Here is a 15,893-nt window from a genome sequence, read left to right as displayed (position 1 = left end):
GAGCAATCATAATCTAACAACTACTACTTCCTATGACAGGCCTACCCTGAGCGTGTGTATGTGAACAGCATGGGACCTCTTGGAGACGGGGGTCAGTTTTTGGTACTTACAATAATCAAGTTTGCTTTTCCATTCAATAATTCTCCAATCCCAGTAACAATAGCCCTTGAGTCCATGCCCCCTACTCTTCTTCTTCTTCTTCTTCTTCTTCTTCTTCTTCTTCTTCTTCTTCTTCTTCTTCTTCTTCTTCTTTTGATATATATAATATGGTCATTTCAGAGGATGGGAATAAGGGCAGAGCTTTATAAGACACCAGACTAGCCTTGGATCCTGGCACCACCACAGAATACTTTTTGAGAACATCAAACACACACTCTCCAACATATTTCTCCAAAGGGAACATCTCACATGATGTTCTGCTCTCTGCATCCATCTACACGTCCACAGACTGAGAGGTGAGAAGTGAAGATATAAGGGAAAACCAAGAGGACTTGGAGAAATGATGTTAACATTAAGTGACAAGTGTACGTGAGAATGAGATTGGATGACACACTGTGCAAATCTTGATTGTCATGTTTGGATCCAGGCTAACTAAATAAATTACAAGAAGTAGAACATATTTTGAGATACATTCAAAGCAAATCACATCAACTCATTTACCTCATAAAACTTAGGACCAAAGAAAGTGGAAGTATTCAATTTGATTGGGCATAATGTAAGGAGAGGATCCCAAATGTCCTTACTATCCCCAAGGAAGAACTTGCTAGGACATCACCTCTTCAGATAATGGAGTCTTTCAAGATTTTCCTCAGAATGGTCTTTGTGTCCTCAGCAACTATTTTAAGGAAGTGGCTCTGACGCCATCTCAGGTAGTAGATACTAGTATAACCTACAATTGGGATGTTGCTCAGAATTGAATATAAGTAAGAGGCTGTATTACAGTTCATCCAAGATAATGCCCAGTTCTCTGTGAGGACCGTGGGCAGATCCCGAGACTTCATAGTGGCCTTGTACTCCTCCATGGGTTTTCCCAGACTCTGGGCGACCTGCTGGAGAGAGTTATCATCCACATGAAAGAGCAAGCGGTAGGCATATAAACACTCCTGAGGATCATCTGCATTCTGGATACCAAGGGTGTTCTGGAGAGACTCTGAGCCTATTTGCCCTTGCCAAGTGGTCACTTTGTCATTAATGACCTTCTCACAGATGAGGGATAGGTTCTCTAGGGGATCATGGCACCTGAAGTCAAAGACGTCCCTGTGCAAGGTGTCCCTAAGCTCTGGGAAGTCATGCAATAATGGATAGAAGCTTGAGACCAGGAATATGATGGGTTCACACACACCCTCCCCCTGGAGAGTTTTCCGGATATTGTCCCGAATATTCTGCAGGAGTTGTTTCTCTGAGAGAATACGTGTGCTGAGGTCCCTATCCAGCTTGGTCCAGACAATGTAGAACCTCTTTCCCAAACCGTGGATGGTTTTGGCAAGTTTCACGAGATTCGTGCTGAACTGTTCAGATGCAATGATGATGAAAAGGTCATACTGGCTAAACTGCATCTCCTCCAGATAGTTGTCCAGGCTTTGCATGGCAGCCCCTGTGCCAGGCAGGTCCCACAGTGCCACATTGGGAAAGAGAGAGCAAGTGTAAGAAGTGGGAGTCTGAGTGGTCTGCACTACCCCAGTGGGAGCTGAGTCCTCCTCCTCATGCCCAATTCCCCGCAGTGCATTGATGAAGGAGGACATTCCATTACCAGAATCCCCAGTCACAGCAATGCTCACTGGGGCACTGGACACTGTCTTCATGGTTTTCCTGACCACAGAGATCACCTCCAGCCAATTCCCTTCTCCCACGGCCTTTTCTATGTTCATGGCACTCATTTCAGATACGACGCTGCAATCCATATTGTATTGCACATCAGAGGTGAAGGATATAGGTATTGGGGTGTGAGGGAATTGGGCAGGTTGAGTCATGCTGCTGAGCAGTAAGTGACCTGTAGAAAAGGGAAGAGCAGGAGAGTTAGAGCCAGGCACACACGGGGGCAGAGGAGACATCGGACTTGGTATCCCAAACTGAGGGTGTCAGATCCACACCCAACTCACTGCAGAGGCATCCAGATTAGAAACAGCATGCCTCTGCAAAAAACGTTTGACAGTTTCTCAAAAGCTTACACATACTAAACAACCATAGAAAACGAGGAAATCCTACCATTTGTGACAACATAGATGGTCCTTGAAAGCATCATGATAAGTAAAATAAATCAGGCAAAGACAAAAACAGCATGATCTAACTGAGGTGTGGAATCTTAAAATACAATAATAAGTAATATAAAATAGAATAAAATATTAAAATAAAATTCACAGAACGAGATCAAACTTGTGGAGAGGCAGAGGCACAGTGTGAGAGGAGGGTAGTTGCAGGACATGGTCAAGATAAATAATATTCCAGTTATAAGGTAAGTAAGTACATGGGATGTAATGTACTTACTACTTGATGACTATAGATAATAACATTGTAGGGGCATCTGGGTGGCTCAGTCAGTTTAGCGGCCGACTTGGGCCCAGGTCGTGATTATGAGCTCTAGCCCCAGGTTGGGCTCTGTGCTGACAGCTCACAGCCTGGAGCCTGCTTGGGATTCTGTGTCTACCTCTCTCTCTGTGCCTCCCCTGCCCTCTGCTTCTCTCTCTCTCTCTCTTTCTCAAAAATAAATAAACATTTAAAAAAAAATTTAAAGAGCTTATAAAATGCCCACATATTTGGTTAATAGTTCTTCCTCTAAATGTGAAAAAAGAATGTTGAGTGATAACAACGTTGTATAATTTATAGGAGAGTTGTTAAGGGAATAAATCCTAAGAGTTCTCATCACAAGAAAACCCGTTTTTTCTTCTTTCTTTTCTTTTTAGTGTATTTTTGTGAGATGATGGATTTGAGCTAAACTTATTGTGGTAATCATTTCAGTACATATGTAAATCACATCAACATACTGTATGTCTTGAACTTATACACTGAAATATGTCAACTGTTTTTTTTTCCCCAATAAAACTGGTGATATAAACAGTCACCAAATGACCCAGCAATTCCACTGCTAGGTATATACGCCAAAATGGTAACAATGTATATATCTATTTAAAGCCTACATGCATATATTCATAGTAGCATTATTTTTAATAGCCCTCAGGTAGACTTAACAAATGCACACCAACTGATCAATGGATAAAGAAACATGGTCTATCCATTCAAGAGAACAGTATTGGACAAGGAAAAGAAACACAGTATTGATATCTGCTACAATATGGAAGAACCCAAGAATTTTATTGTCAGTGAAAGAAGAAAACCCATTGGATCATGGACTGTATGATTGTATTCACATGAAATGTCCAGAATAGGCAAATTCTTAGCCATAGAAAATATATTGGGAATTTCCTAGATCTGAAGAGCAATGGTATGAGGGAAAAGAGACGTGGAAGTCAAGAGTTACAGGATATATTCTGGATAATGATAATGTTCTTTAATGTTTATTTTTGAGAGAGATGGGGGGGTAGAGGAGGAGCAGAGTGAGAGACAGAGACACAGAATCTGAGCTGTCAGCACACAGCATGATGCAGGGCTCAAACTCAGGAGCCATGAGATCATGACCTGAGCTGACGTTGGATGCTTAACCACCTGAGCCACCCAGGTGTCCCAAAATTGTTCTACATTTTATTATGATGAGCGTACAACTTTGTGAATATATTAAAAGCTAAAAATTTTAAATTTTAAAATTGAGTCATAGAATGTGTAAGTCATATCCCAATAAAGCTGTTGAAAAGAAAAGCAACAGAAAATGTTATTCAGATGTGCACATTTTAGGGCTCAGACAAGACCACTGAGGAATACTCTGCAGCTATGCAGTGCCAGTAGTCAGCACCAAAGCAGATTATGCACATAACTGGACTTAAGCCGCAGAGCATCATGTGGGTCGCTCAGTCAAGAGTCAGGCAGATGTAGGTACCCTTCCACCTTAACTGGATGAGCAGGATGTCTCGTGGGGATGAGGACAGAAGTAAGCATGTGACAACTCTCCATACCCTTCAGTCCTGAGGGCCCACACGTTCTCACTGCATATGTCCTTAGAGTCAAGAGTAATTTCATTATTTTTTATCACACTGAAGAGCACATTTTCTTTTCTCTAAAGACATTTTCCATGTCCTTTTCCACCACCGCATACCGAACAAAGCCCTGTCCCTTATTCACTTCAACATCCAAGTTAAACAACTTTCCAAATAATATCTCCCTGGGTTTTGGAAAATCACCATTATGTTTGTACATAATCGTTTCTCTTTGTCACTGGTGTTTTTATTATAATAAGTATTTGGATGCTACTGTGAAATTTCTCTGGTAAGCTTAGACTTGCAGTAAGATTGCAAATATTCTACAAGGCAGACTGGGTAAGAGAATTGGTTGGGATTACGTAGTGGACTCTCCTCCTGGGGGCTACACACACAGTGCTGACTGGTGTGTTTTTCCAGTCCACAAGTTATAACGGCTTGGTGTGGTAATTCCCCTTGATAAATCTAGTATCTCATACAAAAAGCATTTTTCACAGAGCCAAAACAAGTAATCCTAAAATTTCTATGCAGCCATAAAACCCCCAAATAGCCAGAGCAACCTTTGAAAAGAAAAGCAAACCTGGAGGGATCAGATTTGTAGTATACAAAGCTGTAGTGATCAAAACAGTATGGCACTTCTTGAACGTAGACTGTGTAGAAACCATTTTTCAAGTAACATCCTTCAATAAAGTGTGTACTATAAGCAAACAAACAAAAATCCAGGATGGCACTGGCGCAAAAACTGACGCATCCATCAATGGAACTGAATTAAACAACCAGACAGAAACCCAGAATTGTATGGCCCACGAATGTGGGACAACCAGGAAAGACCATGTAATGGGGAAAAGACAGTCCCTTCAACACATGGTGTTGGGAAAACTGGATGGCAACATGCCGAAGACTGAAACTGGGCCACTTTCTTACACCACGCACAAAAGTAAATTCAAACTGGATGAAAGACCTAAACGTGAGGTCAAACCTCTAGAAAATTCTAGAATAGATACATAAATAAAAATGTAAATAAATTCTAAAATTTAAAAAAATTCTAAAAGAGATAAAAAAAATTCTAGAAGAGAAAACAGTCAGTAACCTCTTTGACATCACTGTAGCAATGCCTTTCCAGATGTGGATCCTAAAGCAAGAGAAAGAAAAGGAAAATAACTGTTGGGTTTACATCAAAATAAAAGCTTCTGCATAGTGAAGGAAACAATCTACGAAACTAAAGGCAACATACAATGGGAGAAAATATTTTCAAATGACCTATCTAATAAAAGGCTATTCTCCAACATATATGTAGAACTTCTAAAACTCAACACCCAAGAAACAAATAATCCAATTGAAAACTGAGCAGTAGACACAAATACACCTTTTTCCAAAGAAAACATCTAGATAGTCAACGGACACATGAAAAGATGCGCATCATCACTTATCGTCAGGGAGATACAAATAAACACTACAATGAGATATCACCTCGCATCTTTCAGAATGGCCAAAGTCAACAACGGAAGAAACAATGGGTGCTGGTGAGCATACAGAAACTTGCACTGTCGGTGGGAATGCAAACTGTTGCACCCACTCTGGAAAACAGTGTGGAGGTTCTTCAAAAAGCTAAAAATTGAGAACTACCTTAAGATCCAGTAAAATGCCCTACTATGTATTTCCCCAAAGCATCAAAAAATACAGATTCAAAGGAGTATATGCACCCTGGTGTTTATAGCAGTGCCGTCTACACTAGCCAAACTATGGAAATTCTTCTATATATATATAATGTAATATTACTCAGGCAAAAAAAAAAAAAAAAAGAAGAAAGAAAGAAATCTTGCCATCTGCATCAGCATAGTTTGAGGTAGAGAGGATTATGCTAAGTGAACTAAGTCAGAGAAAGACAGATACCATATGATTTCACTCATATGTGGAAAACAAACAAAACGCAAAGGAACACAAAAGGACCCGGAGACACGATCCAAGAACCCAAGATTCTTAAGATTGAGAAGGAACTGATGCCAGAAGGAAGGTGGGTGGGGTGGGTTAAATAGAGGATCGGGATGAGGAGTGCACTTTGTTTTGATGAGCACCAGGTATTGTGTGGAAGTGTTGAACCACTACATTGTACACTGTATGTTAACGAACTTGAATTTAAAAACTTTTAAAAAATCTACTATCTCTATGTGCACATATAAAATTTTCAAACCTCTTATAATTCAAGACTGCCTCTTTGGCTGAGGAGTTTCCCTGTAGTTTTGTCTTCGGAAAAGTTTCATTCTCTACAGGTCCCGTAGAGCAGCTTCTTGTTCTCCTCCTCCACCCACCGTCACCCAGCTTTCCTCCCCACAGCTGGGTCCTGCTCGCATCACTGCTCCCTGGACTTCTGTGGGTGCTTTCATCCCCTATAAGGAAGGCCTGGACTCACTGTCTTCCATGAGGAAACTCCCCACCCAAGTTTGCAGACAGCTTTGCCTGGGGCAATGCCGGCATTTTCAGAAGGAAAACTGAGCCCCAGTGTTAACGCCAGGGAGGGTTTCATGGTATCATCCGGGTGAAGTTCTGGGCAGACCTCCTAGCAACCTCAGGGTGAATCTTCTCTGTTCTTATTAGGATCTCAGAGGAAGAACTTCTTTTTTTTAAAAAAAAAAAAAGGTTTTAACATTTTATTTTGAGAGAGAGAAAGTGTGAGTTGGGGAGGGACAGAGAAAGAGGGAGAGAGAGTATCCGAAGAGGGCACCCTGCTGTTAGCCCTAAGCCCAACCTAGGGCTCGATCCCATGAGCCAAGAGATCTTGACCTGAGCCAAAATCAAGACGCTCAACCAACGGAGCCACCCAGATGTCCCTCCTCTGGTTCTTCTTACTCCCTCCAGTTCTTACCACAGTGTTTGAAGACTCTGTTCTGTGAGTCTGCCTGAGCTGAGTCTTCTGCATGTCTTTTCTGGATTATTCCTCCCCAAGCTATGTTAGATAATTGATATGATTATTCCTGGTTATGGATGAAGAAACAGTATCTCACAGACAAGAAACAAGCTTGAAATTACAAAGCAGTGATGGAACCCAAGATTTACACCAATACTGTGATTCTCTGTTTCTGTCTGGACAGGAGGGAAAGATGATCCTAGTTAATACTGAATCTCCAGCCCCAAGGGCTGACGGATCACGGGATGCCAAGAATCTTCTCCTGGGGACGTGAGTCCACTTGCTGCTATCAACTGCCATTTAACCCACCCTGGATGAACCCTTCCTAATTTGGGGAGAGAACGGAAATCACAGTCCTCTCTCCCTTCCCATCCTCACTGCACATTAAAGAAAACTCATCGATTTGCATGTGTGAGTGATATTCCACAAAGTGTCCCCACTCCTGAGAACCTGTTGCTGGGAACACGGCGCTCATTGGGAGATAGAGAGACTTAACAAAATGATTGGGAGATTCTGGGAGTTCAGAGGAAAAGAGATGACGGGACTATGATGTGATCACCATCCCACCCTTTTGGGGACCAGAGTCCCATGGCACCTGTACCCATAAAGTCTTCAGTGTCTTGCACCAGGGACCTCTGTGACAAACTCAAAGTGCAATAGGTCAGCAAGAAAGGTGTCTCTTCTTCAGAGAGTGGAGGTGCACTTAGCTCAGTGTGGGGATGAATACTTCGATGGTGGGGCAGAACACACATGAGCAGAGCTGGCTAGAAGCCACAAAGATGGAGCACTGGCCTGGGTCAGACTGAGAGAACAGTTTGGAATGAGAACACTTAAGAATAGCCCTCTTTTGCCCCTGTGCTCAAAGCCTTCTTTAAGACCTCTCTTGACCATTCCAAACAATAGTCCAAGTTCTTCTTCATGGGGGGCAAGGAGGTTCCTGGACGCCTCAATTGCCATCCTGGCTCTAGGGAGGTAGTCTCCTGGGTGAGTTCCAGGCTCACTGGCTTTGTTGTACAAAGGGATTTTCTCTACCCCTGAACATGCTATGTGTTCTGCTTGCCCATAAGTTTGCCCCGAGAACGGAGTGAGGAGGTCTGGATGTCCTTATCAGCAGTCCTGTGGGGCCCAGGCCAACCAGAACGCAGGAATTGGGCTAGAGCCCTTGAGTCCTTCTCTTGTTTTGTCTAAATCCTGTCACAACCTCCACAGGTACCCGTCTCACTTTGACCTCTCTGTTGGGCCAATTTTTTAAAAGACTGTACCTTCAAAAGCTTAAAGTCCCAGAAATTATCGTTTTGTCACCTATTAGATGTCTGTATTACCAAATACACACACAGGTCTCGGCACTTAGATTAACTAATTTCCTAGACTCTGCCTGTTGTCCTTAGTGCCCAGCAGGTACGGGACACATTTCTGTCAGAAGAATGCACCAAAATATACTGTGTGTGCCCTACACTTAGTGACTGACAGATAAATTAACTTTGGTTCCTAAATATGTCTTCTGAAATGCCGAAGCCAGCTCCTCCATGCCCTTTGAAAAGCAAGTAAGGACCGGAGCATTGCATGAGTCCCTGCCCTAAGGAAGGTGTGGGAGGTGAGCACTCACCTACACTTTTCCAGACCATTTCTGTGACCATGTCTGGCCCAACCATGGAATTTGCACATGTGTGCTCACCTATGCACGTGTCTGAACACCTGTGCTGACTGAGAGGAAGCGGGGGGGATAATTGAGGCCCCATAGCTCCTGCCACAGCAACCTGTTCCCCATTACCTATTCATCTTGTGCCTGCCCTGCACCTGGTGCTAGACATCCCTGCACAGGGGGCCCTCCCAGGGTACTTTAAGGCAATACTGTGTTCACGTGTCACTGCCAGGCCAGGGCAGGATAAGGGTAACTCTATGAGAGGTTTCAGGGTCTTCCAGGAGTGGTCACTGAGCGTGTGTGTGAACCTGTAGGACATTGAGGCTCAGAGCACTGACCCAGAAGTTGAGGCAAGGCCATCAGAGATCAGTCTGGGATGCAAATGACCCCCTAGCCCCACTCTTTTGCAGATCGTACTCATGTTATACCTCTGATCTTCCCTCTATGGATGGGGTTTGAGGGTCCCGATGAAAGAAACATAGGCCTTTATGCAGTGAGCCCAGGGAGCGTAGTCAACTAGAGAGGGCGGTTGTGCTTGGAAAGAGAACCAGACTCTGTGAGCAGATCTTTCAAAATCTTCTGAAGGAGACCAGCAGTAAGAGATCCATTTCACAGAATAACTAAGTACCCACTCAACACAAACGCATCACCTGAAGAAAGATTTTACCAACAATTTGCCTACGCTCCATTTTGATCTACTATATCTATTCCAATGGGTAACGTTTTTGAACCCTTGTTACAATGCACCAGATAGATTTTAGGATCTAAGAAGCAGAATGAAAAACACCCATTCGTGGATTTCCCATGCAAGATCCTATACAGGTCATGCCATGCCCAATTGTCTTGAGCCATGAAGCAGGGATCAGCCTTGGACCAGACTGGAAATCTGAGTATCAATTATTTTTGTGAGCTTGTAACCAATGGGGACCAAGCCCCACATTTCCCCCACTTTATCGTCACAGGTAAAGGATGAAGGGGAAAAAATCAGCATATTGATTTAGATTAATAATCATCTGCATCATCAAAGGACATGAAACTCAAAAGAATCTGGTCTATGGAGATAGTGTTTGGAAAGCCCACCTCACTAAAATCATCTGTAAAGGTGGAGTCGGTGTCCAGCAATAGAAACTGTTTCTCCAATGTAGATACACATGTGTATTGTTATACATTGTCTAAGGTCTGTTGGACACCTTGTCCCTGAAACCCCACCCCAGTCCCTATTCCACAGAAGGTCCAGGCAGTGTTCCAGATAGACTCTCCCGATTGCCATTGTCTTGCTTCCTGCTGCACTCTAAGAGAATATGAAGGGCAAACCCTCCATCATTTTCCAAACATGGTCTCCGTCAGAAGACACCCAACGCTATGAACATGGAGGTGATAGGCACCTTGTCTCCACACCGAAGTGTTGCATGGGTTTAGAGCAGACCAAGAGTTAGTTGCTAAATTTTGGCCCTGAAAACTGTCAGAGAGGGGACCTGCTGTGTTTATTCATTAAAATGGATAAGCCAGTCCCCAAGCTCTCCTGCCCTGATGTCAGGCTCCACCTTCGATAGCTTCACATTAGCGGGTTATTAGCCAAATTGTGTTATAGGAGCCCTTTCACTTACCTGCTCCGGGAAGCAGAGGGTGACCTGATGAGGCAGAAGTCAGTGGTCCTCCTGGCACGTTACCACTTCCTGGGGAAGGGTCCAGTTCTCAGGCAGAGACAGTTTCCCCTCTGGGACCGTCCAAATCTGGTTCCAGACTCAGATTGCTCCAGAAGGAAGGAAGAGGGTTGCTTTGTATTGGGATTGTCCTAGGAAGAGCCTACACAGAAGCGGGGAAGAAGAGCTGGGAAGAAGACGACATTCTTCTAGGGTTTTCTTCTCCAGTGCCTCCCCAGCTCAGTGCTCTGTGTTTTCTAAAAAAGGTCGGTGGCAGCGCCCCAGACACAGGAGGAGGGGCTCTGGGAGAGGCATTTTCAGTTTCTATTCCCAGAAATGCCCCCAGTTCTCAAAGCAGGGGCGAACCAGTTTCACTTTCTGGATTCCGGAGGATGGGGGCACTGCCGCATCTGTCTGAGGCTTAAGTATGCAGGGTTATTTGAGTATCTTCAGCACAGAGGCCTGAAAGGGGGGAGGGGTGCTCTGTGAGTAGCTCTGCTTTCTCCCCTGACATTCTTCTTCAGATGTCAGTGCCCAGACCAGTGAGAAGTCCACATTCAGCCCCCATGAGGCTGGCCTCGCAGATGTATGCGGACACTGCCTGCAAATTTGCTCCTGGGGTTGCCCAACCTGCTCAGTTCAGGGGCTCACTCGCTCTCACTCTCAAAAATTAGACTGTAGATGCTACATACACAGTGGAGTTCTCTTCTTGACCCCGCTGTGACTTACTTTGTGTCAATGCCCCTGTTTCCACCAGGGGAGGGCCGGAGTCCCAGCACTGCTTACTGCTGACTGGGTGACTCTGGACAGCTGCTTAAGCTCTCAGAGATTGTCGTGTTCTCATTCTCATGTGGGGGAATCTGGGAAAGCTCCCTGGGTGTTTGTGTTCAAGAGACAGGCCCCAGCAAGGGGTGTGTGTGACCTTGACCGAGTGAAAGAGAAGATCAGCTTTACAATGTTTCTGCCAAGATTGCAAATATCCATTACAAGTTAGGAAGTCCTTCTGTGGCTAAGAGAGTGTGAGTTTGGCATTGCCATCCTTGATCCCTCCCCTGGGTCGGAAAAGGACAGCTGATGCTACAAAGAGAAGAACGGCAAGGATTATTTTAGGGAGCCCTGTTGCAAAGGATATTGCCAACACTGAGGGCTTCCTGGGTAGGAGGGTCTGAGGAGCATGAGACGGGGCTGCCCTCCTGTGCCCAATACCACGGAGAAGGTAGAAGCTGGAAAGGTCTGGACTGTGCCTGTCCTGAGATCCCAGTGGGGACATCAGCATGGGCCATCCATGGGCCCTCCTGTCTGAGGGACACTGACCACCTCAGGCCATCCGCTGGATTGCAAATGTCCCACCTGAGTGAATTCTTTCCTACTGTTTAGTTTCCCTACACCATGCTCCTCTGTGTAATGGGGGCAGTGGGGGGAATAAAGAGGAGAGAAGCCGACTCTTTTCCTGTCTCTAGTGCAGGTGCATCACTCAGTTACTGGAGGGACTAAGCCAGGCCTGGGGAAATTTCCATTCTACAAGAGTGGACATTGTATATTACACAGACTGAACTTCTGTCACCTGTGTGGGACCAGGAGAGAGGTTATTTCCTAACCCATCCATTCCTAGAATTGATTTCCCTTTTCTGAACAGAGGTAATGTTACAATATCCTCATAAATCATACTTCTGGATTTCCTAGCGTTGTCTTAGAAGCATCAAGTCCCTCTCTGGACCCTGAGGTGTGCATACCAGAGCATCAGACCCCAGCCCACTGGGTGCTGCAGACACAGCAAACCAGAGTCAACCAAACAGGGCACCAGTGTGATTCTCACACACAGCCCTGCAATGGAGCTACCCCAAGTGGGAGATTTCTGTCACCCACTACAAAGGGCCCTTTCACTGCCAGGTTACCTGAGTCTCAGAGGTATTTGTTTTTTCTTTTTTCTTTTTTATTTTTTTTAATGTTTTATTTATTTCTAGGAGAGAGAGAGAGACAGCGTGAGCAGGGGAAGGTCAGAGAGAGAGGGAGTCACAGACTCTGAAACAGGCTCCAGGCTCTGAGCTGGCAGTCAGCACAGAGCCCGACGCGGGGCTCGAACCCACGAACTGTGAGATCATGATCCAAGCGAAAGTCGGACGCTTAACCGACTAAGCCACCCAGGCGCCCCTCAGAGGTATTTCTTATCTTTCTATTGAGGACTGTAATTTTCTCTCTGTGTGTGTTCATCTACATCCACAGCTAGTTGTCAAGTTCAATTGTGAGCTTGCATCTTTGCCTTGCAGTTCTTCTACCTGGAATTTCAGTCTCTCTTGTCCCCTGCTTCCCCCCTGAATGATTTCTCAGTCTTTCTCCCATCATAGCAATGATTATCTCTCTTTGTCAGACAGAGAATATTTCTCTGTCGACCCCAAAAATGGCGAGGGAGAGAATGACGACTGACTACACATAAAAGAATATGCACAGCAACAATCTGAAAATCACTGAGATATTTCTCTTTTAAGCTCTTTTACTTTCTTGGGTAATATAATGATCACCTACCCACTGAACAATCATCCCAAGTAATAGAACATTTCTAACAACTTATGCCTATCTCTCTGTTCCTATTCACTCCAGTTCTGTTCATAGCCCCCGAAGTAACAATTTCATTAAGTACGTGTTTATGATTCCTTTCTTTTATTGTGGGGTTACCACTTACATATGCATGCCTCAACAATATATGGTTTAGTTTTCCTGAAGCTTTATTTAGGGGGTATTCAACTGGTTCTTCTTTTTGTAAATATTAATTTATTCAGTTTTGAGAGAGAGAGAGAGCAGAAAGAGGGGAGGAGCAGAGGAGAAGAGAGAGAGAGAGAGAGAAAGGGGAAGGGTAAAGAAAGAAGGAGAAAGAGCATCCCAAACAGACCCTGTGCTGTCAGTGCAGAGCCTGGTGCAGGGCTCAATCTCAGGAACTGTGAAATCAAGACCTAAGCCAAAATAAAGTCAGATGTTTAACCGACTGAGCCACCCATGTGCCCCAGTTTTGTGAAGATTTTTAAACTTTCTTTTTGCATTTGTTCTCATGAAGAGAAACTTCATTTTAATGTAGTCAAAGGGATCACATTGGTCAGTCTGTTTTATACAACTATCATTTTGTCATCTTTATAGGTATCATCTTGTGTAAGAAATCTTTTCCTAAGAGTAACTATGATATTCTCATTTCCACTTGAAATTTAGGTCTTAAATGTATCTGGAGTTGATTATCATAAGTGATGAAGGTAGAGATTCACTAACCTCTGTACGGAGAGCTGGTTTGTCAGCTCCACCTGCTAGGTAGTTCCTTCTACTCCGACTGACATCCCCTTGCACTTCTCTCATGCAACAGAATTCCACACATGCCTGAATCCTATCCATGGCTCTGTGTTCCTTTCTATTGGTCAGTTGGTCTATCCCTGTGCCAGCATCCAACTGTCTTATATACTATAGAATTGAAAATAAATGCTATCTGATACAGCAAATCCTCCTATGTTCCTCTTCTTTTAAAGAAAGATTGGTTATTTTCCTCTTGATCTTCCACACAAATCTTAGAATCCAAGCACCTTCCTCCCTCTCTGTGTCTCCTTCCCTGGTATCGAACTAAATTTCCCCAGAGAAACTCCTGGTAGTTTAAGTTGTTCATGACATGTGACTCCTATGACCTGCCAGGGTCATCCGTGCCCAAGTCTGACAACGTGGTGGCTGGCAACAGGGCTAAAAAAATGAAAACAACAACAACAACAACAACAGCAACAACAACAACAACAACAACAGAAGGCAGTGAAGAGTTAGAGTCCCTCTTCTTTCTGATGGGAAATGCTTCTTTCATTAACTGGAAACTTTGGAATCTTGTTCACTGCCTTCCTCTCTATCCTCTGTGCTCTCACAGGAGCCTAGACTAGGGGCCTCACGTTGGAGACTTGTGTCCCATTGCTCCTGGTGTCCCTCTGCCCTCCCTTCACTCCCTGAGCCACCTGAAGTCCCAAGACCTTCATGTTTGTTTACCTGAACTGCTTGTTCTGTGCAGAAACCATGGTTTCAGTTTCATGTTCTGTAAATGTGGTCCTTCAACTATCAGTCAAGTCTTCCCGACAGAGGCGCCCAAGTCAGAGGCTGTCATCCTTCCCACTGTTTCTTGCACTTTACCCAGGCTGTACAGGGGTTCTCCAGCTCCTTGCTCACTGCAGTGACCTCAGGGGCATCCAGTGCCTGCATTTCCCATGGAGGACAGGTCTGTGGAGTGTTTCTGTGTCAGGGGCTCCAGGGAGCACTTCACTAGACTCAGCATTTTCTGTTGTGTTCGTGGAAGCATTTGTGGTCTCTGATATCAGAAACCTTTTTTTCTCTTTGGAGGTGGTGAATGAACAAACTGTGTACATGCAATGATGGGATACTCACTTTGAGCTTGGAGAAGTGAGTGGTCGGGCTGGCCAGTGAAGTGCAAAGATTTCATTAAGCTGCTCATGCCATCCTCTTTGGAGAAGAGAGAAATGTTATCTGAAGATGTCTCTTTTTCTTCTTCTTTTTTAAATGTGAACATTGTAAGAAAATTTGGAAGTAGCTGAATGTTTACTGGGTGACTACAATTGGAAACTATGCCACATTGTAACGCAATTTGGTCATTCATTACTCTCGAGCTATTTTAAAACCGTGCGCTTTCTCTGTTGGGATGAGCACCAGGTGTTGTATGTAAGCAATGAATCATGGGAATCTATCCCTAAATCCAAAATGTATGTTAGGCAACTTGACAATAAATTCAACATAGTACTGGAAGTCCTAGCCTCAGCAGACAACAAAAAATAAATAAAAAGCATAAAAATTTGCAAAGAAAAAGTCAAACTTTCATTCCTTGCAGAGGACATGATATATTATATGGGAAACCCAAAAGACTCCACCAAAAACATGGCTAGAATTAGTACATGACTTCACCAAAATCACAGTTTATACTGTGATCAATGCACAGAAATCGGTTGCATTTCTATACACCAATAATGAAGCACCAGAAAGAGAAATAAAGGAATCGATTCCATTTACAATTGCTCCAAAAATGATAAGATACCTAGGAATAAACATAACCAGAAAGACAAAAGAGCTGAATGCTGAGAACTCTAGGAAGCTTATGAAAGAAATTGAAGTTACAAAGAAATGCAAAAACATTGCTTGCTCATCAATTGTATGAACAAATATTGTTAAAATGTCTTATAGTCCCCAAAACAATCCTTATCAAAATAACACAAGCATTCTTCACAGAGCTAGAACAAACAATCCTCAAATTTGTATGGAACCAGAAGTCTCCAAAAAACCAGCGTAATGTGGAAAAAGAAAACCAAAGCTGAATGCATCAAAATTCTGGACTTCAAGCTATATTACAAAGCTCTGATCATCAAGACAGTGTGGTACTGGCATAAAAGCAAGCACATAAATGAGAGGATCACATGATAGAGAAGAACACATTTCTTCTCTAATCCAGAAATGGACCCCAAAATATATAGCCCACTCATCTTCAACAAAGTAGGAAAGAGTATCTAATGGAAAAAAACAACAACACTTTCTTTAGCAAATGGTACTGGGAAAACTGGACAGTGACATGCAGAAGAATAAACCTGAACCACTTTCTTTCA

General features: G+C 43.7%; 1 protein-coding gene across 1 annotated transcript; it reads right to left on the bottom strand.

Annotated features, from left to right (window-relative positions):
• Positions 1 to 255: 255 nt before the first annotated feature.
• On the bottom strand, positions 256 to 10,519 carry LOC120226356 (immunity-related GTPase family M protein-like). Its single transcript, XM_039224545.1, has 2 exons — positions 10,240 to 10,519; positions 256 to 1,990 (listed from the first exon to the last, which is right to left on the bottom strand). Exon 2 carries the CDS (start codon positions 1,968 to 1,970, stop codon positions 780 to 782), a length of 1,191 nt encoding a protein of 396 aa, XP_039080476.1. The 5' UTR covers positions 1,971 to 1,990; positions 10,240 to 10,519; the 3' UTR covers positions 256 to 779.
• Positions 10,520 to 15,893: the final 5,374 nt, after the last annotated feature.

This window comes from Hyaena hyaena, unplaced genomic scaffold, assembly GCF_003009895.1.
Source record: "Hyaena hyaena isolate Hyena2069 unplaced genomic scaffold, ASM300989v1 scaffold_1662, whole genome shotgun sequence".
Taxonomy (NCBI): Eukaryota; Metazoa; Chordata; class Mammalia; order Carnivora; family Hyaenidae; genus Hyaena; species Hyaena hyaena.
This window is presented reverse-complemented; position numbering and strand designations above follow the sequence as displayed.